This window comes from Hippocampus zosterae, chromosome 15, assembly GCF_025434085.1.
Source record: "Hippocampus zosterae strain Florida chromosome 15, ASM2543408v3, whole genome shotgun sequence".
NCBI classification, from domain to species: Eukaryota; Metazoa; Chordata; class Actinopteri; order Syngnathiformes; family Syngnathidae; genus Hippocampus; species Hippocampus zosterae.
Genome location: NC_067465.1, coordinates 14,972,501 through 14,992,064, shown reverse-complemented (window position 1 = coordinate 14,992,064; position 19,564 = coordinate 14,972,501). Strand labels below are relative to the sequence as shown.

The following is a 19,564-nucleotide window of genomic DNA, read 5'->3' as shown; positions in this document are numbered from 1 at the left end:
TTTATTTTGGCATGTGGCTGCACATAACAGAAGCATCTGGAATTCGTTCGATTTTTTTAAGGTGTTGTATAGGTTACTTTAAAAAAATGTATCTGGATTCAGATGATTTTATTTCATGCAACCACTGCATGAAAAAAGATTCAATGAATTCAAAACGCTATTTTGTAGTGTATTTTTAAGTTGTTCAAAGGACAACACAAAAGTATTATTTCCTCTAAAATGTTAAACATGATAATCCATTTATTTTGAACCTGTTTGCCTCGGGTCTGTGTCCTCTCCACACTGGAGGAGTGTGACGGCTGCAGGCTGCGCTCTTCCGAGTTGCAGCGGGACGCGTCCGGAGAGAGAAGGTGGCAGTGCTCCTTAGATCGGCCTCTGTCCCGCTCGCCCTGCTGCCAGTGCTCGGACCGAGACACTGGCAGACAGATAGAGGTGATGATAATGATGATGATGATGATGATTCCAAAGGGTGCCCAGTTTACGGCGGTTACAACATATTGCTAGCATTGGGCCGAAACCTCATAATGGGCAATTTCATATTTTTCACCAAGTCATCAGAAACAATACACCTCGTTTGAAACCTTATCCCTGGCTTTGAGTACCATATTGGCCCGAATATAAGACTGTGTTTTTTGCATTGAAATAAGACTGAAAAAGTGGGGTTCGTCTTATATTCAGAGTCGAGATTCCCATTCACGACGCTAGATGGCGCCAGATATCATTGAACCGAATGCTGAACTTGACTCCCCAGGCCAAAGTGAACCCCTGTCAAGAAGAATAAAAATAAAAATAGCTGTAGCACGAAGAAGAAAAATAAAAAATAGCGGTAAGAAAGAAAAGAGAAACAAATAACAGAAGCGATAACAGAAAATGGAGAAACGTAGCGACAATCTAGAGAAAAGTGGGTCGAAGATCGGCCAGGTTAACCGGCAGCTGAAGGAGAGGTTATGATGTAATTTACCTTTCAAAATCCAGAAGCCATTCATTTACGAATGTGATTGCACTTTAGTTGATATATTTAAATGTTCAGATATTAAGATTTGAATGAGGCAAATTAACATGCTTTTTCTCTCAAATATATTGTTATAATCATTAGTTCCAGATGTACTGTAATTATTTTCTGTATAAAAATTAATTTGGTGATCAAAAAGTTTTTTTTCAAACTTTAGTCTTAAAAAAGAGGGGGTCGTCTTATAATCAGGGCCGTCTTATATTCGGGCCAATACGGTAATAATTGCAACAACCAAAAACCTGAGTTTGAAAATCCAACCCTGTCTTCGATTTAGGTTGGGTCGAAGACTCTGACATGCAACAATCAACTGTGAGATTTTGTAGGTTGATGAGACTATGATTCATTTTGACTCCAAATTCACATTTTGTCTCTGCAAAAAAGAAACTCCATCACAAACAGAAGACCTCTTGTATACAGAAATATGTCCTCAATTGAGGAAAAGTGACTTGTTGACAGACCTGCAGCCTTGTAGCTCTTATGTCGGGGTCGATAAAAGCGCTCAGGGCTTCTCTCGTCCTGCCAAAGGCCGTTGACTTGTTGATCCGAAATGGTGGAGGCGGAGCGCTTCATTGATCCGCCGGCAGCTTCTGACTGTAAAAACAAGAAAACATGAAAACCACCAAGATTAGATTCAGATTATTAAAGATGGATATTTTCATCTGCGTGCTTCAGTAAGAAGGCTGAGCCTCTGCCGTCACGTATTTTTTCAAATGTTAAATTGAAGTCATCTGAAAGAACCCGAAATCAAATCGAGACATACAAACGTGATTATTTGAAAGCAGATTGTAACTGGCTAAATCTTATCTACCAGCCGGTAAATAACGCAGGACAATCTTTGTACCCCTCCATCACGAAGCACACTACGAATGCATTTTTTTCTGTTGCATTCGAAAGGAAAATGTCTTGTTACAAGCATTCTTTCCAAAGTTTGAGATTTCTTCACACCTCTATGACATTAAAAATTCCAAAAGCATTCTGAAATTTCAAAGGAACCCTGCAGCTTCTTCCTGATTGGAGGAAAGCAGCGATCCACCCCAACGTGTCTGTCAATTTACTCTTCATCCGATTTCCAAAGCATCAAAGCCCAAAAAGCACTTCTTTGTGTGGCCCATGAGGATGAATAAAAGAATCATTGCCCATGCATCCGCTGGCAAGAGTCCAGGCTGTGCACACACAGGAGACTATATCATGCAGGAAGTTTGTACCTGCAACTCTACAGCCAGGCGGGGCATGGAGGAGGCCCGCATGCACAGGCCCCTCCCTAGCGGAATCCCCAAATGGCACTCGCCCACCTGGGTGAGCAGAGACAGAGGAGGAGGAGTGCCTTAATCGTCTACCAAGCCACCGGCACCGGCGCCATAGTCCAGATCGGGAACAGACCAGTTAACAACAGGAAGAGTGATGCGGCACAGGGAAAAATGGGATCAATTTTTGAACTTGAAGTGTCATGCATGTTCATATCTTGAGAGCCGCACACACAAAGCTGCACAAAAGAACATCTGACTACAAGGGGCGACAGGCGCCACTCGCCACTAAAACCGGACAGTTTGGAGACAACAAACATGAACAACAAGCTGTCTTTCCTCCCACGAGAAGACCACATGAATGTTCTGTTGTGGTGCGAGAAAGCAGTTTAAAATTAATGCAACCAATGATAAGGAATTGCAAGTGTCAAAGTTTTTCTGTGATGGGAATGAGATGGACGAAAAGAATTGGGACGCATAGAGGAAAACATTTCAAACAGTTTACACTTTTTGGGGAGGACTTTCGAAAATATTATTTGTGTTCCTCTTTGTTTTTTGTGTTCCTATAGTGGAACCTCCAAAGTACAACATAGACGTTCCAGTATGCTTATATTTGTGTCCAGAAAACACTGGGGAGCACAATTTCTGTTGAGTTAGGTCTGACAGGTGTTTATAACATTTTTGGGTGCAGAATCCAAAACGGACTTTCTCTATCACATCAAGTTTTTGAGGTGTAGGATCCTCGTTTTCTTAAACAAAATAGATACATATATAGATATAGAAATACATATATTAATATATAGAATAGAACTTCCAACAGTATGCCCAAATTTCAGGAGAAAAGCCATCACTAATCCTCCTAATTCCTACGAAGCTAGCTTTCTGTCTGCAGATATTGATATCACGGACCTATAACTGCACTGTCTCAATTGCGACTGCACAAACAAGGCGCCACCTATCTGTAGATGAGTCCACTTGTATGCGACTTTTTTTCGCTTACAGTGTCACAGCTGATCAGAGGAATGTTGCTAATCTGGAGGGTAAAGTAGGGAGGAAATCTTGATGTGCTAGAAAAAAACTGCAAGCAAATTTGGAATCAGCATAGGCCAATTTTTTGTATCAGCATTCAAATCTTTAGGGCAGTGGTTTTTGAACCTTGTTAGAGTACCGAACCCAACAAGTTCATATGCACATTCACCGAACCCCTTTATTAGTGAAAAACAAAAATATAGCTTTTTACAAATTCAAGATGTCAAAAATGCATTTATTAAAAACAGAAAAAAGTAAATAAAATTTCAAGGCATAAGTATATCCATCCATCCATTTTCCGAACCGCTTGATCCTCACTAGGGTCGCGGGGGGTGCTGGAGCCTATCCCAGCCGTCTTCGAGCAGTAGGCGGGGGACACCTATCACGACAGTCACCCGTTGACTATTGAGTGAACTAAATTTCCCACAGTACTGATTGGAGAAGCAATTTAATGTGATTATCTGCAGCCAGTGATGGTCAAGTGGGCGTGTCATAACTAATTGACATGTTGAGTCAGGTGTGTCTTAACCACCATGGCAGAGGCTCTGACGAACCCCTGAGACCGATTCACAGAACTCCTGGGGTTTGATCGAACTCAGGTTAAGAACCATTGCTTTAGGGGCTCTGTTTTCGTGACCAAAGTAAACTTGGCTTGGTGGGTGGCATATCTTTGTATTGCAATGGTTTAATTGGTAACTTCGCAGATAAGCGTGTGCCATCAAACTGTGAGAGGGAGCTTTGCGCCATTGGGGGAGTGGTCACAGCCAACTTCAATTATAGCCAATCAAAGCTTCTCATGGTGGTGCACTAGAGTGTTGACACGACAGAAGCACGATTGGAGACTGTCCCCCACCCGCACATTTGTGTGCCCCCCCCATGACCAATGAAATGATTTGAAAAATATAATACAATGATATTGTCTACAATGTTCCCTGTACTGAAGTCACACAAGATTTGCAAGATGATGACATCATGTTTGACATATCTTCTCAGAAAAATTGGCATGAACTCCAAATTGTTGAATTTTTGCTTACCAAGTTCTGTTGCTGACCAGCATCTGTGTCCGAGCTCATGGACTGCAAAAAGAGCTCCTGTGGTGAAATAGGACTCAAAGCCACAAAGCCCCCACGTGTCCTGTATGGTTATTGGACAGACAATAAAACATGTAAACACGTAAAAAGATGCATGCATGCTTGCAAAGTAAAAATCAACTTACAGGGCGGATCCAGCGCTGTGGGCCATCATAGGCAGAGGCTGCGTGTTGGAGAGAATGTCCTCTGGAAGGGTGGATGCATCCAGACGCTTGAAGATCAGGTTGCTCTTCTGATTTCAAAAACAGAAACTACATTTTAACTTATATTTGATTTTGAAATGAAGTTGAGGACGCCATGATATCGTTCGCTTGACCTGAGCTTCCAGCTGCTGCCGCAGCTTCTTGGCCTTGCTCTGTTTGAAGTAGTCCATGATCATCATGGAGGCGTAAATCTTCCCCACCGTCATATCCGTGTCTGCAAACGCGACTCCTGTCAACGCTAACGCCAACGTGGCTGCTTGACCATCACCACGGAGGCCCCACCTTTGTTGATGGGCACCAGGAGGTCCAAGTTCTTCTGCGGCAGGTAGGGCCAGATTATGCTGATCTCCTTTTGAAGTTCTGCATCCAAGGCGATGCGGTCTTCGCCACCTGTGACACAAGAACTCACAAGGTTTTGCTTCAGCTGGGAAACGGGAGAGATTGTACACTAGCGTAAACAAAAGGAAGGCGATGTGCTTGCTATATGAGTTATATTGATGTGACGCTTACTGAACATGAGAAGCCTCATTGTCAACAGTTTCTTTGAACACGGCATGCAATAATTAACTTGATGAGGCCCATGCTACACGAAGACATGATTATTTACATTATTTGATTGTGGCTGCCTTTAAAGCAGCTCCTATCCCCGTTTCATAATATTGCTGTTGAAAATTGGGAATTTCTCCATTGTAAGACAAATAAAGTTTTTCTTATCTTATCTTAGAAAGTCGATTACATACATTAAACATTTTTATAACCTAATCCAGAGGTGGGCAAACTACGGCCCACGGGCCAAATCCGGCCCGTTGGTCTTTTTAATCCGGCCCGCCGAAGGTTGGTACACAATTAAGGTTCAATGTCAATGACTGCATTCATTTCATTTGGACTTGTAATGACAGGCATTTCAACGCCAGGTGGCACAGTTACATGAAGTTGCAGAGCATTGGGAGGAAGGGGGAGACGATATGGAAGCCCGCAGTCGCGCCAAGTAGAGCAAATCCCGTTCGATATGACAGAATAATGTACTCTTAAAGTCTGAAACGTGCCAAAAAATGCAAAATACTGCTTTTTAAATAAAGAAATCCAATTAATATTATGTAGAATTTAGTTCACCCTTTTGATCCGGCCCTCCATAATATTTTCTGGTTCTCATGTGGCCCTATGCAAAAAATAATTGCCCACCCCTGACCTAATCTATGAATGACCTTGCCCATCTGTGCGTTTTAAAATCAAAAATGGCCCAAGAGCACTGAATAAGTTGACCCGCCACTGGGCTGGAGGCAAAGCAGAAAACACGCATGCGCATCTGCTCCTCACCTCGGGCTATTTTGATGTCCAGCGCCGTGCGTATGAGTGACATGAGGGTGGAGGTGAAGTGTACTGTCATGTCCTCGTCCACCGGCATGTTCATCAGCACCAGCCTCTGTGTGACAACAAAAGGGAGGAGCGTTTTCCACACTTTTGTTTCTTAAAACCTTTTCACATTCCTTGATGAAGAGCTTGATCTTGTTACCTTATAGGCGATCTTAGCAGGGCATTTTTTGCCCAGGCCCAGTGGTGGAGACATGTGTGTTAACATCTCATACATGGCGGTGTAGTGGATGCGTCCACTTCATCGTGTAATAAGGCGGAAGGAGAACAGAAAAGAGAGGCATCATTGTTCTGTATCATCTCTTTGGTCAATGCAATTCGAACACATCTGCTGCTCTCTGCTGGAGAAAGAAGTGATCAGATCATCAGCAAGCTCCGCGGAAGCCTGACATTGAACCTGTTCATTTGAATCGGGTACGTTGAATCAGGAGACTTGGAAAACATGCAGTACAGCGGCCCTCCCGAGTTTGACAACCCTGATTTAGAGTGTTCAATCAGCCTGCCATGCATGTTTTTGAAATGTGGGAGGAAACCGGAGTACCTGGACAAAACCCACACAGGCTCGGGGAGAACATGCAAACTAGAAAGAGGGAGGCGAGAGCTGGAATTGAACCCGGTACCTCAGCACTGTGAGGTTGACGCGCTAACCCACTGGACCACCGGGCGACCACTTGAAAATAATAAAAGCAAAAACAATGCAAAAAGCAAGTAAACATTGAAAAGAGAGTGAAAATAATTTCCTCAATTTTATTGATACAGATGTGGTGGTGGAGGCCGGTGGACCAGTGGTGAGCGCGTTGACCACACAGTGCAGAGGTCGTGGGTTCGATCCCGGCTCTGGCCTGTGTGGAGTTTAGATCTCTCCGTGCCTGCGTGGGTTTTCTCTGGGTACTCCGGTTTCCTCCCGCATTCCAAAAAACATGCAAGGCAGGCTGATTGAACACTCTACATTGTCCCGACGTGTGAGTGTGAGCGTGCATGGTTGTTCGTCTCTGTGTGCCCTGTGATTGACTGGCAACTGGTTCAGGGTGTATCCCGCCTACTGCCCGAAGACAGCTGGGATAGGCTCCAGCACTCTCCGCGACCCATGTGAGGATAAAGCGGATCGGAAAATGGATGGATAGATGGAGATGTGGCAGTGGATCTCATTGGATAGTGTCGATGGATGTCACTCTCAGAAAATTCAGATGCAAAATCGGAATATATTTTCTAGTACTTTACCAAATTTCAACACCCAAAATAGAAAATACAGAATATAGAAAATAGAAATATAGAAAAAAAGAAAAAAAAGAAAAAAAAAGAAAATTGAATCCAAAAATAAACACCAAATACTGCCCATTAAAAAGAACTTTCAACGTAAGTAATTGAATACGAACAAAGTTTAAATCTAAATCATTTCCGATATTTGTCCTTTGATTAAATTCCCCACAACAGTGGAAGCAAGAGAGGGATCTCACCATGCCAGGCGATCGTATTCTCCCCAGATTCTGACAAACTCGTCCAGGTGATGCGGTCCAAGGATTGAGGAGTCTCGTGTCAGGTACTCAAAGTTATCCATAATGACAGCCACAAACAGATTTAACATCTACAAGCAACAACGCGCATTAAAACGGAAGACAAACATCATCATCTTTGTCGAGTTCGACTTCTGACCAGAAAGGAGCTGAAGAAGATGAAAGAGACAAAGTAACAGTAAGCGAAGTCTGTGCCGCAGCCTCCTTCGTGATCCGGGGACAAGGCGAAGGGGCCGATGGAGGGATCGGGCTCGCACTCCTGACCCGACAGACAGGACAACATGATCTCCTGCCAAGATTCGCCCGTTGCACTCCTGAGGGTTTAAAAACCGGCGAGTAGCTCATTTGCATCACATTAAGCCACACGGTGAACATCAAGATGTGCTAACGCTGCGTGAGGCCCACCTGAAAAGCAGCATGAGGGCGCCGAAAAAGGTTTTGAAGTTGTTGTGCTGATTGATGTGGCTCTCGTCGTTCAGCTTGATGTTCCCAAACACCTAAAAGAAAAGATACCAAAATTGCATTACCAGTAACACCCGAATAAGGCGGAACTTCCAAAGGGAACACTATCCACTGCGTAATCATTGTTGACTTCTAAGTTGACTCCCATAGGAAATAATGTAAATTAATTTGTTGCATAATAAAACCGTCATTAATTTTTTTACATGCAGATGATGTTTTAAGTAGCATCTTGAAATTGACACAAAACAAGTTTACCACAATTTATCTGACAAAAACAAGCACGGCTACTTACTTTTTATTGACAAGCTTCTCTGGTTGTTAGCCTTTATGCTTTAAGCTAGGTGCAGTTTAATTTAACATCTGCCTGGTCAAATGAATTGGCCTTTGCAAGTACAAATAGTAAGAAGCATAGTCTAGTGTCGCACAAACTGTTGCTGAGATTTACCGACGCGACACATCATGTTGGTTTGAACTGCAGCTCTTAATTTAGTCAAACCCAAATTGTTCCACTTTGAAAGTTCCACTGTGGAGAACCAACCGGAGACCTCACCTGCATTCCAATGATGGCGTAAATGAAGAAGAGCATGGCAATGAGCAGGCAGACGTAAGGAAGTGCCTGTTGGAAACAAAGGCTCCAACTGATCAGACTGTCTACTTTTAACGCAAAGTGACATATGTTCCAAAACGGCCTTTAAGATGGCCTGCAGGTCATGTGACTGACTACTCTGCTTTTGTCTGGGTTTGACAGTTTCCTGGCCGATTGCTGTTGTATTTTGGTGCAGCAGAACCAAAAGGTTCTTAGTTGAATTTACTTCATGCTTATCCAATTGCTCACGCAAGAAATTTTTTTCGTGTGTGTGTGCAGTGCTCGTCTTGAATTTTTCTATTCTTGTTTGGATGACCTTCCATTCCGTTCGCTCAATCCTTTCTCTGCGCTGTAGCTCCAACCGCCTCTTTAGTTTCGTCGTGTTACTTTGAATTACTTTCATTTCCCCGTGAACGCAGGGTAAGAATTCATTTGTACATCTTTATGGTTTCACCACCGAGGTCTGATCCTTTGCTCCCTGCATATTTCATTGGGGGAGGGGATCCCAGATCACAACAGCTACAGCTACTGTTCTTCAAATTACCGGATCAAACGGCTCTTGACGGAAATCACATCAAACGGTTGCGCGAGATTGAGTTCTAGGAAGCACTACACTCTTGACGGCCCGCCTAAAAATAAGGGTTGAAAATGCAAAACATGTGCGCAGATGAAAATAAATAATTCCTCTTGGGGGAGGTAACATTTTCCAACCTTGAAAGACTGCACAAAGGTCCAGAGCAGAATGCGAATGGTGTAACCCTGCCTCAGCAGCTTGATCAAGCGGGCTGTCCGGAAGAGTTTTAGGAAACTCATGTTGATGGTGTTCATCGACTGGAACGTAGAGAAGAGGCAGCACATAGTCGTTTTGGATTTATGAATAATCGCATCACATATTTAGAGTGTTTCGATTTCACCTGTAAATCCACAACAATCTCACTGATGCTGCCAAGCACCGTGATGAAGTCAAAAATATTCCACGTATCTCTGAAATAATTCTGCGGGAAATAAAAGAACGGCACTATCATATATGAATCCTTTCCATTTCTTTTACTTTGCACACATTTGTGGCTTTGAGTGTCCTTCCTCACCACAAAACCAAAAGCCATGATCTTGAGAATACACTCCAGGGAGAAGAGGACAGTGAAGGCTGTGTTCAGGTGCTTCAGGACCGTGTCATAGGCCGTGGGGGCCGCGTGGTACTGAACAAACATTAGAAGGACACGTTAGGAGTCAGTCTTCATCACGGAAATTGTCGTGATCAAATGAACAGCAAATCTCCGGTCATCAATCATTTGTACAAGTAGAATTTGTCACGAGACTCACAACATGCTCAATCCATACACGATGTAATAGACATTACAACTATAATTTTTTAATAATGTATTATGATGTATGCTTATATGTATGTGTCTATAAGCGTCCATTTGTACAAATAAAAGGCACCCGCTTGAACAAATTGATGTTCTAAATCTCTATTCACTGATTCCGATTCATTTGTACAAGACTGATACACCAGTCGGATAATACTGCATTTTATAACAGAGTATAGAAAATTTGCATACAATGTATCATAAAAGGCGGCCCGGTAGTCCAGTGGTTAGCACGTCGGCTTCACAGTGCAGAGGTACCGGGTTCGATTCCAGCTCCGGCCTCCCTGTGTGGAGTTTGCATGTTCTCCCCGGGCCTGCGTGGGTTTTCTCCGGGTGCTCCGGTTTCCTCCCACATTCCAAAAAACATGCATGGCAGGCTGATTGGGCACTCTAAATTGTCCCTAGGTGTGAGTGTAAGTGCGGATGGTTGTTCGTCTCTGTGTGCCCTGCGATTGGCTGGCAACCGATTCAGGCTGTCCCCCGCCTACTGCCCGAAGACAGCTGGGATAGGCTCCAGCACCCCCCGCGACCCTCGTGAGGATCAAGCGGCTCGGAAGATGATTGAATGAATGAATGTATCATACATTCAAAATGCAAGTTGTTTTGAAATGAATATTTTTTTTGGAAAATGCATTTGCACAAATAAGAGCTCCCGATCTAATAATACCTTGTTGTAAACCTTGAAGAATTGATTCCGACCCATTTGTACAAGAGTCAATTTTGCAATAGCTTATAATGATTAGGATGGTACAGATTTTTATTCTGTATCCTAAATGGTTCGAAAACAAAAATCACATCAAATGAATCATTTCTACTGGTACTCTCTGCGGTTGAGTAATTTGTCACTTTTATTCCGTATTTGACTAAAGTTCTGTGTCATTTTTTACCTTCATCATGAGGACCACTGTGTTAAGGGCGATCATCACCAGCACGGTGTACTCGAAAGAGGGCGATGCCACAAAGTGCCACAACTTGTACTGGAAGGTTTGTCTGTTCTGGGGCATGTAGCGCGTCATGGGCTTGGCACTGATGGTAAAGTCAATGCAGGCCCTCTGAAAAAGACAAAAAAAAAGTAACTTGTACATTATGCCTCAAGTGCGGTACTTACATGGCAAACACCACTAATCATAAATGCGCAAACTGTTCATCATTTATGCTGGCAAAGCCGCATGTGGCGATCGGCTTTTTATGGTGGAGCAGACCACACGCAGTTGTAAACTGGCCACTCGGATTTTCTTTTTTTCTCACCATTTAAATAAAAATTAATCAGGGTGTTAAAGATCGGCATGTGTGTAACCTGCATTACAGTGCTTGTGTGTGCGATGGTTGATGTGACAAGGCCGCACCTCATTCTTTTCCAGGCTGCACTCCTGAATCATCTTGTCACCCTGCTCCTGGAAGGTGATGATGATCAGAGCCACAAAGATGTTGACGAAGAAGAAGGGAAAGACCACAAAGTACACCACGTAGAAAACAGACATCTCCATGCGATTCCCTCGACTTGGCCCCATGCTCTCCTCGGTCACGTCGGTGGAGTGCTGCAGTACCCTGTCGGCCAGACAACCTCAACTTTGTTTCTGTTGTTCATTTGAATCATTCATGTCATCCGCGGGCTAGAAAGACACTGACTGAGGCCATCCTTCGCCGGTGGAGACGGTGAAGAGAGTGAGGAGGGCCCAGCAAACGTTATCGTAGTGGAACTCGTGTCTCTTCCACTCTCTCCTCTTCACCTCCTTCTTGTCCCTGGTGTAGTCGATGTAGTAGCCCCTGTGAGGCAAACACAAATACATTCTTAAATGGTCGCTACCCGGCAATCTGGTACGAGAGCCGTCTCATCGAAAATCCCTTTCAAAAAGTCAATGATGCTCACGAATGGTTCAGTACATAACAGCAGACCAAACCATTCCTGGACACCAGTCATAATACTTGTCACTGTCATTCCACAAATCCCATTACGTCGATCGCGATCGACCGGCAGTTCGTGGACTGGTCCCAAGTCGATCGCGAGGGGTGTAGAGGAGAAAAACCTCAAACATTTGTGTGTCTCTGTGCATGTTAGTAATATATTTTTTGTGTTAATGCACACTGCACCCCAATCATCCATTCAGTCTCACTTTCATAAAAACTATTGAAAAAAGAAAATAAAATACAGCAGGTCATCTTTAACCTACGGTGGCCCGTGTCCTGTATCACCGGAAGTTGTTAGCGCTCAGCAGACTCCAATTGTGCCTTGTGGTCAGAGCTGTTTCGCAATATCTTTTATCGTTATCATTATTCTCATTCAGAGTTTGTTTAATGTACAATTCACTGGGGGAACAGGCAAAGAATAGGAATCTGGAGGGCCGACAGAAGCATTTTAAAACGCTACGGCTGAGCTACGATAGTTAACAGGCTGTAAAAGTGCATCGCACGCCGTCCGGCTGTTGCTCTTCATGGCATGCGTGTGCATGTGCGTGCGTGTGCACAGTAACGGGTTGATCGCGGGAGGTTGGTTGATGGAAAAGTAGATCTTCGGTCAAAAACGTTTGGGCACCCCTGTGCTAAGATATAAACAGGTCATCATGTGCACAGGAAGAAAACTAGTAGATGGGTGGCCTTTTGGTGCGCGCACTTACTGGCACTCCTTCTCTGTGTTCATGGAGCTGTCGGTGCAGTAGAAGAACTTTCCCTTGAAAAGCTGCACGGCGATGACGGCGAAGATGAACATGAAGAGCTGGTACACGATGAGGATATTGAAGACGTTTTTCAGGGATGTCACCACACAGTCAAAGACGGCCTACAAAAATATACAGGGGGTTGGAGGGGCAAATGTCATGATCCTGTTCCTGTGTGTCTCCAGCAGGTGGCAGACGAAGTCCCTTGCTTCAGTGTGCACACCTGCCGCCCATGATCGTTAGATTTAAGGACAGACAAAATGCCTGAAGCTTTTCGGATTCTTGAACCTTGTGGCTGTTCTTGCTCAAGTGTTTGTTCTCTAGAACTCTTGTCGTTCGAACGTAGTCGTTCTTGTTCTCTTAGTTCAATGTTTTTGTAAGTTATAGTCTTTGATTAATCATTTAATCTTGCTTTTCTTTTATCGAGTGAATTGGACAATTGATATTTCGTTTGGTTCTCAGGTTAATTATTTCCTTGCCCTTTTGCCTTTTTTTCCATGTTATTGCTGACCAGCGATTTCGGTTCCTACTTCGTGGAAGCGCTTTTTGTGAATAAATATTTTTTGTTACGGAGGTTTGTCTGGTGTCTACGTTTCTGGGATCCTAAACATTATTCCGATGAACCTGACCCAAACAAAAGCCTTGCTGAAGTTCATTTCAAAGAGTGAGTGTGCGCAAATGTTTACCTTGAGTTTAGGAAGCCTCTTGATGGTCTTGAGCGGCCGCAGGACTCTCAGAACGCGGAGGGACTTGATGGTCTTGATGTCTCGACCTTTGTTGTTTCTGTTCAAAACGTTAAAATGTGATGTTTAGTGTCAAGCTTGGGCAGTTTTGAACCAGTGTACTTCAACAACATATAAATTCCAGAAAATAAAATACATACACATTCTAAAGACAATGAAGCACTCCACATTTTGTGTGTGTGACTGTTTTTACTGTATCCTGTACATACAAATTAGGTCTAATTCAGGGCTGGCCAAGTCCAGTCCTTGAGAGCCCTTATCCATCCTGTTTGAGATGTCTCCCTCCTCCAACACACCCAAATGAAATTAGGACTGATAATCAGGCGTCTGCAAAGCTTGCATTTCATTTGCGTGTGTTGTAGGAGCGAGTAGTTGAAAACAGACTGAATAGGGTCCCACAATGACCCGATTCGGGCATCCCTGATCAAGTGCCTTAAAATGATTTAAATCATTTTAAGTGTACAATGTAGTGCACAAATGATTAAATTATTGGAGTCACAGAAGGCTGACTTAAAAACCATCCGTGATTTGAAGGCAAATGCATGAGTGGACATTGAAACAAAAATATGGGGGGGAAAAAAATCAAATAAGTGAATCTGCGTGTTTCGAGCGAGTATGTAGTTGTGCAGTGTGTTACAATTCATATCAAGTGAAACTGAAGGTTAAAAGTGAGACTGGGTCGAACGAAGAAGAGGCAGAGCTTCCTGGACCATTAACTCGGACGCGGGAGTACAGTATGTCTCACACTTTTTAAAAAATGTGTTCAACTGTAAAAAATTGGAACATACCCCACTGTAGATTGTGTGTCGTGAAATGGCGGGTGTATATGTCTGTCTGAGTTAGGCTCTGCAGTTCAACGAGATTTTGGGATGCAACAAATAAAATTTAAAAGACACCCAACGAAAGTGCACTGACTTCAACAAAAATCAAAAAGGCAAAACAAAGAACATGACACCAAAGGTTTAGTGTGACATAATTAAATGTTTACCCCATCACATTCCTGGGTGCCCCCACAGAGACAAAATCCACAGGAACAACAGAGAACAAGAGGGCAGAGGCATAAGGAGAGAGACACTGAGCTGGAAGAGTCACACAGCTATAAAGTCACAACAGAGAAATTAACAAGAGGCAAAAGCATTCAAAAAGGTTATTCAGTACACTGAGAGACAACAGAAATAATTACTGCAAAAATCATGACACAATACAATTCAACAGAAACAAGGCTTTGTCATTGAGGCACAATGCAAGTGGAAAGTGATATATAACCAGAGTGCAAGGCCACCGGTGACTGGCAGTGAGTCAACACGTTAGTCACTGGCAGACGGGTGCTTAAACGGTGACTCACGTCAGAGCGAAGGCAATGAGCGCTCCCACCACCACAATGAAGTCCAGGATGTTCCACATGTCTCGGAAGTAGGAGCCGTCGTGCAGGATGAGGCCCTGGTCGATCATCTTCGATAGACACGCACACAGTTTGAGTCACGTCACAGTGATGGTTTCACAGCCGTGAATGATGATGTCGTGCGCCTACCTTGATGATCATTTCAAAGGTGAACACCCCAGTGAAGACATAATCAAAATAACGGAGGACCTGATTTAAAAAGCAGAAAGACATTCTTTTGTACAACCAATAGCATTCAGTTAAAGCAGGGGCGTTTCCTCGACCAGCCGTTCGACATCTCCTTCAAGCTTGGGTTCTCTACCTGGTAGCTTGATGGTTCTGCCCAGGATGTTAGCTGTTCCCTGTATTTCACTTTTCTGCATGGAAATGTCACAAATTGTTGCTGGTATCTGCCGCAGGCATCCACCCAGCGTTGGGGTTACTGACCCTAGTGCCCCGATCACGACTGGCACCACTGTTGTCTTTACCATTACATTCTCTCCAGTCCTTCCCTCAGTCATTAGTATTTCTCCAGCTTTTTGTTTTAGGGTCATCTATCATGACAGCTGCTGTCTTCTGATGTTTATCCACCACCACTGTCAGTCTGGCTGGCTATCAACACTTTGTCTGAATCTGGACGTCCAGGCAAACAGGATGGAAAGGATCTCGGCCTGGTGGTTGTCAACCACCTTCTGTGGTGTCTGCCATCTTGATTCCGGTAGTGTTACAGTAGTACATGATTTGTACAAATGTTCCAGTACATTTTTCCTGCTACCTGGTTATGGTGTTCCATGTATGCCTTGCCTGCCAGCATCTTACACCTTGCTGTGATATGTATGCTACATCTTTTCTTTGCACAATTAAATGGTTCCACCCCAAGCCCAGCATCCTAGGGATGTACACAAAGTGGAAAGGCAGTGGCTGTTCAACAGTGATGTTCATGGGCACGATCTCGGAGGAAAGAACAGGCCTCCAATAATACATCAAGATGATGGCCGCTTAGTGAGTGCCTCAGGCAAAAGAATTCCAGTAAGAAGAAGGAGCCAGTAGGACAGTCATGAAAAGACAAACCCTGTGTACGACCAACATATTGAAGTAGTAGTTGATATTGCGAAAACCTCCCAGTGGCTGGAAAACGATGTACTGAAAGACAGCATGGGGGGGTACTAATCGTGGCAGCACATGAACGCAAGACTGCCTGTTTATTTAAGATCATATGATAAATTTGAGATTTGCTTGAAGACAACATAATGTGGATTAACTGGACCTTTTAGAAATCACCCTTTAAAACTTACAACAAACAATAAGTGTACAGACGTAAATAGTACAGGCGCAAGTAAACTCCTCTCCTCCATTTCTCATTAATCATTTACATTTGCGCACAATTTGTGACCCCAAGATTGGTTTTCTACCGTGTTTCTTTCTGAACTGGTGCATACGGGGTCCTCAGCGGCCAGCGCAATGCTGCTCGCCACAATCACAAGGAGGATGCCCATCTCGAAGTAGCGTATATTGACAATGTAGTGGCAGATCCTTCTGATCCTATGGACAAAACATGGGAAGAGCAAACAGTTGTAATTTCACTTTGTGAAAGTAATAGGATTTTGCATCATCTTACGGATTTGAGGCCTTGAAGAGGAACATGCTGCCCGGAGCAACTGGTTTGGGAGCAATAGGAGGTTCCTCTTCCTCAGTGTCTTCATCTCTGTTTCTCTGTTCAGAATGGTAGGCTTCTAGCTCTTTACTGTTCACTAGGAGACAGAAACGTTGAGTTGTAATTGGTGTGACAATGATCTTTGTGTCTCCCTGACAACGGCCGAGACTACCTGTCATGGGCGTCAACTCCAGCAGCGGTTGTGCGGACATCTCAATAGCCACGCATCCTTCTGGAATGGACTTGTCACGGTGGAGGGAGCCTGCGCGTTTCTCGGCTTCAAGTGTGCACACGCTGTACTCCGTGGCCTCTAGAGCCATCTCCGCTGGGATGCTTGGACAATCCAGAAGTCGCTCACACTGAGGAGGCTCGGGAATGTCAGAAATCCTGAGACAAAGGACAAATGCAAGGTGGTACACATATGATCAAAAGACCTCTTTTGAAAGCCCTACACCACGGTGTCCAACACTGGCCCTCAAGGGCCGCCTATAAAGCACGTTTTCGATGTCTCCCTTGTCCAACACACCTCATTCATCAGCAAGCTTTTCAGAAGCCCATTAGTGACCCTGATCATTTGACTCAGGTATATTGGAGGTGGGAGACATTTACAGCAGGCCAGATGGGAGTTCTCCAGGACCGGAGTTGGACGCCGATGCCCTACACTGTCAGAAATTGATTAAAAAATGTAATCTTGTCAAGAGACTAAAGGCATCTTCCCAAGGGAGTACAGGTACCGTCCCCAAAAGATACCTAACTAGAAAAATTTCCTTGACTAATAAGCTATTAAAAGTGACTGAAAAATCCCAAGGGAGCACAGACATCTCCCCAAGGAAGTATATTTAACTTCCCAAGGGAGCCAGAAGTATGCTTAGAATGTACAGGTACTGTCTCTTCCCAAGAGAGTCTAGGGACTGTCTCAGGGTATGACAAGTATCTTCCCAAGGGACTAAAGGTGTATTCCCAATAGGGCAGCGGTGTCCAAACTCAAGAGCCGATGTCCTAACTGTTTTCCATCGCTCCCTGCTGAAACACACCTGATTTAAAGGATCAGCTCATCAGCAAGCTCTGAAGAAGCAAGATAATGCTAGTGATAATTTGAATCAAGTGTGTTGCAGCAGGGAGAGATGGAAAACAAAGGACAATGGCCCTTGAGGACCGTCTTAGTTTCTTACTAATAAAAGAGAAGATCAAGGGAGTAACACCCTCCTCCCCCCACCCAGTAATCAGACACTGTCAAGGTAACCTTTTTCTGACAGTCTACCTTCCATCTTCTCCAATGTCTGCATAAGGGTTGACAATAGACATTCCAGTATCATCCTGGAGCTGGCTTTCTGCGTCAGGTTTCTCCTCGTGCTCCTCTCTCTCATCCAGGATCCTCCTCTCTTGACTGAGTGAGCGCTTGAACAACAGCGGATCATGTGGGGTCGGTGCGCAGTCCAGGCTCTTGGCCTCAGTGCGAGCCTCTCTGTGACGGTGGCGTCTGTGTCTGGCTCCTTCCTCTGGCCCTTGACCTGGTCTGAACTTGCGGGCCATCCTGTGCCGACCTCCGCCTGTAGCTCGGTGGTTAGTGCCACCTGTATACTCCTCAGTGAGGTTGACCAAAGGCTCGGCCGCAGGGGGTTCGGGTATGGGGATGGTTATGGACATGGGCGGCTCAGGTAAGGGCATCCCCACAGACATGGGGGACTCGGGCAAGTGGGCAGGGCTGGCTTCGGTGGACAATGCAGGCACATGTTGGGTACTGGGGGCTTCGATGGTGTCCTCGGCGGGGCTGCTGAAGAGCTCCTCCCTGCTAGCCATCTGGCGGCGTTTGCGTAGCTGATTGGCCCTCTGCTCCCAAACGGACATGTTGACTTTTCTCCGCCTCTCGCGGCGGTTGGCGAAGGCGTTAGAGCTGTTGAGGGGCTGCTCATCTGGGGCCGCCATCGCTCCATCTGGATCATCAGGGAAGGTAGGTCGGCCGCGGTGGATGGCACGTTTTCTGTAGAGGTAGGGTCTTCTTCTACCACTGAAGAGCACAATACACAAAATATAAATACTTGGCAGCAAACAACCCAATTTTAAAGAACTAGTTTGACATTTTGGACACTTGAGTGAGACGACTGATTCTTATCAAGTATCTATTGAAACCTAATGTAGCTTAGCCAAGCACAGCATATACAGTGAGAGAAACACCTAGCCAGCTTCTGCCTCAAAAGTCAAATGTTAGGTGCTAGATAATATGAAAATGACTCTCTGAATTTACTATTGCTGAGTCCATAAAGCAAAACCAGAGTACAGTATGCTGTTTTGTTTTTGACTGAATGAGTGAAGTTCCGCTAATTGTTTCCCTGTGCGAAGCCAACAGATTTCATAAAAAGTTCTACTTGTCACTATTTCTTAAATGCAAGCAGATTTTCCAAAAGGTCAAACTACTGCTTCAGTGGTGGAAAACAACATTCAGACTAATATTCATGTAGCATACCAGATATGCAAGAAATAAAACAAACAAAAAATCAAATTTGCCAGAAAAGATTAGGCCTTTTCTGTGATTCTAAAACTGTAATGGGGAAAATATGTGAATAGTCCAAGCTAAAGAAATAAAGGCATCCAAAAAAAGAAGAAAATATGAGGTTACCTGGGAGATAATAAAACCCACAAGACCACAAACGGGAAAGTGCAGGATTAACACAAAAGCATAGTGTCAAATCGAAAGAACAGAATCTCAACAAGTGTTTCAGGGAGACATTTCTAGAGAAGAAGACAGATGCATACAGTTTTACTTACTGTAATTCTGATTCTGTTGTTGTCCATGTAATAAATGAGTGATGATTTGAAAACAAGACATTAGTTTTACAACATACACAGAACAGTGGGGACACAGTCCAAAACGTGACCTCCAATTAACATTATGTGCAATTTTACACAGTTTTTCATGATATGGCTACTACAGTAAATGGATGCATTTTAAATAATCTGCATGATTATTCTAGCATCTAAGGTGAGATGTGCTCTCGCGGGGACCAAATTTCATTTTGGCCTGTGCCACTTTCCAACAGGCATAAAATGAGACAACATGATGGAATAGAAAACCACATTAAAACACCGCAAAATTATCGGTACAGTACATCCAACAAACAAATGACACAATGAGAGAGTCTTAGCAAACCGTTGATATTGCTGCAATGAAAATAACCGACTGTGCATTGAAAAAAAGGGGTGCAGTCTACATTGAAAGTAATGGTGTGTTGAATTAACTCAATTTTATTGA

The 19,564-nt window shown here is 44.0% G+C and overlaps 1 protein-coding gene across 2 annotated transcripts in view; it reads right to left on the bottom strand.

The window, feature by feature from the left end:
* The window catches only part of cacna1eb (calcium channel, voltage-dependent, R type, alpha 1E subunit b), an 89,753-nt gene that overhangs the window by 2,139 nt on the left and 68,050 nt on the right, over positions 1 to 19,564 (bottom strand). The window contains exons 21-47 of one of the 2 annotated variants that reach the window (XM_052088349.1): positions 17,576 to 18,322; positions 16,487 to 16,701; positions 16,279 to 16,411; positions 16,073 to 16,202; positions 14,811 to 14,870; positions 14,625 to 14,731; positions 13,223 to 13,319; positions 12,498 to 12,658; positions 11,512 to 11,649; positions 11,229 to 11,430; positions 10,770 to 10,934; positions 9,601 to 9,711; positions 9,427 to 9,507; positions 9,224 to 9,343; positions 8,477 to 8,542; positions 7,870 to 7,961; positions 7,604 to 7,778; positions 7,408 to 7,535; positions 6,093 to 6,189; positions 5,897 to 6,002; positions 4,862 to 4,969; positions 4,693 to 4,793; positions 4,502 to 4,608; positions 4,320 to 4,419; positions 2,218 to 2,304; positions 1,471 to 1,603; positions 252 to 415 (exon numbers count right to left, since the gene is read on the bottom strand). In XM_052088349.1, the coding sequence (XP_051944309.1) occupies positions 252 to 415; positions 1,471 to 1,603; positions 2,218 to 2,304; positions 4,320 to 4,419; positions 4,502 to 4,608; positions 4,693 to 4,793; positions 4,862 to 4,969; positions 5,897 to 6,002; positions 6,093 to 6,189; positions 7,408 to 7,535; positions 7,604 to 7,778; positions 7,870 to 7,961; positions 8,477 to 8,542; positions 9,224 to 9,343; positions 9,427 to 9,507; positions 9,601 to 9,711; positions 10,770 to 10,934; positions 11,229 to 11,430; positions 11,512 to 11,649; positions 12,498 to 12,658; positions 13,223 to 13,319; positions 14,625 to 14,731; positions 14,811 to 14,870; positions 16,073 to 16,202; positions 16,279 to 16,411; positions 16,487 to 16,701; positions 17,576 to 18,322 (3,931 nt within the window). The remainder of the gene's footprint in view (positions 1 to 251; positions 416 to 1,470; positions 1,604 to 2,217; positions 2,305 to 4,319; positions 4,420 to 4,501; positions 4,609 to 4,692; positions 4,794 to 4,861; positions 4,970 to 5,896; positions 6,003 to 6,092; positions 6,190 to 7,407; positions 7,536 to 7,603; positions 7,779 to 7,869; positions 7,962 to 8,476; positions 8,543 to 9,223; positions 9,344 to 9,426; positions 9,508 to 9,600; positions 9,712 to 10,769; positions 10,935 to 11,228; positions 11,431 to 11,511; positions 11,650 to 12,497; positions 12,659 to 13,222; positions 13,320 to 14,624; positions 14,732 to 14,810; positions 14,871 to 16,072; positions 16,203 to 16,278; positions 16,412 to 16,486; positions 16,702 to 17,575; positions 18,323 to 19,564) is intronic. The other variant, XM_052088350.1, reaches the window with a different exon arrangement.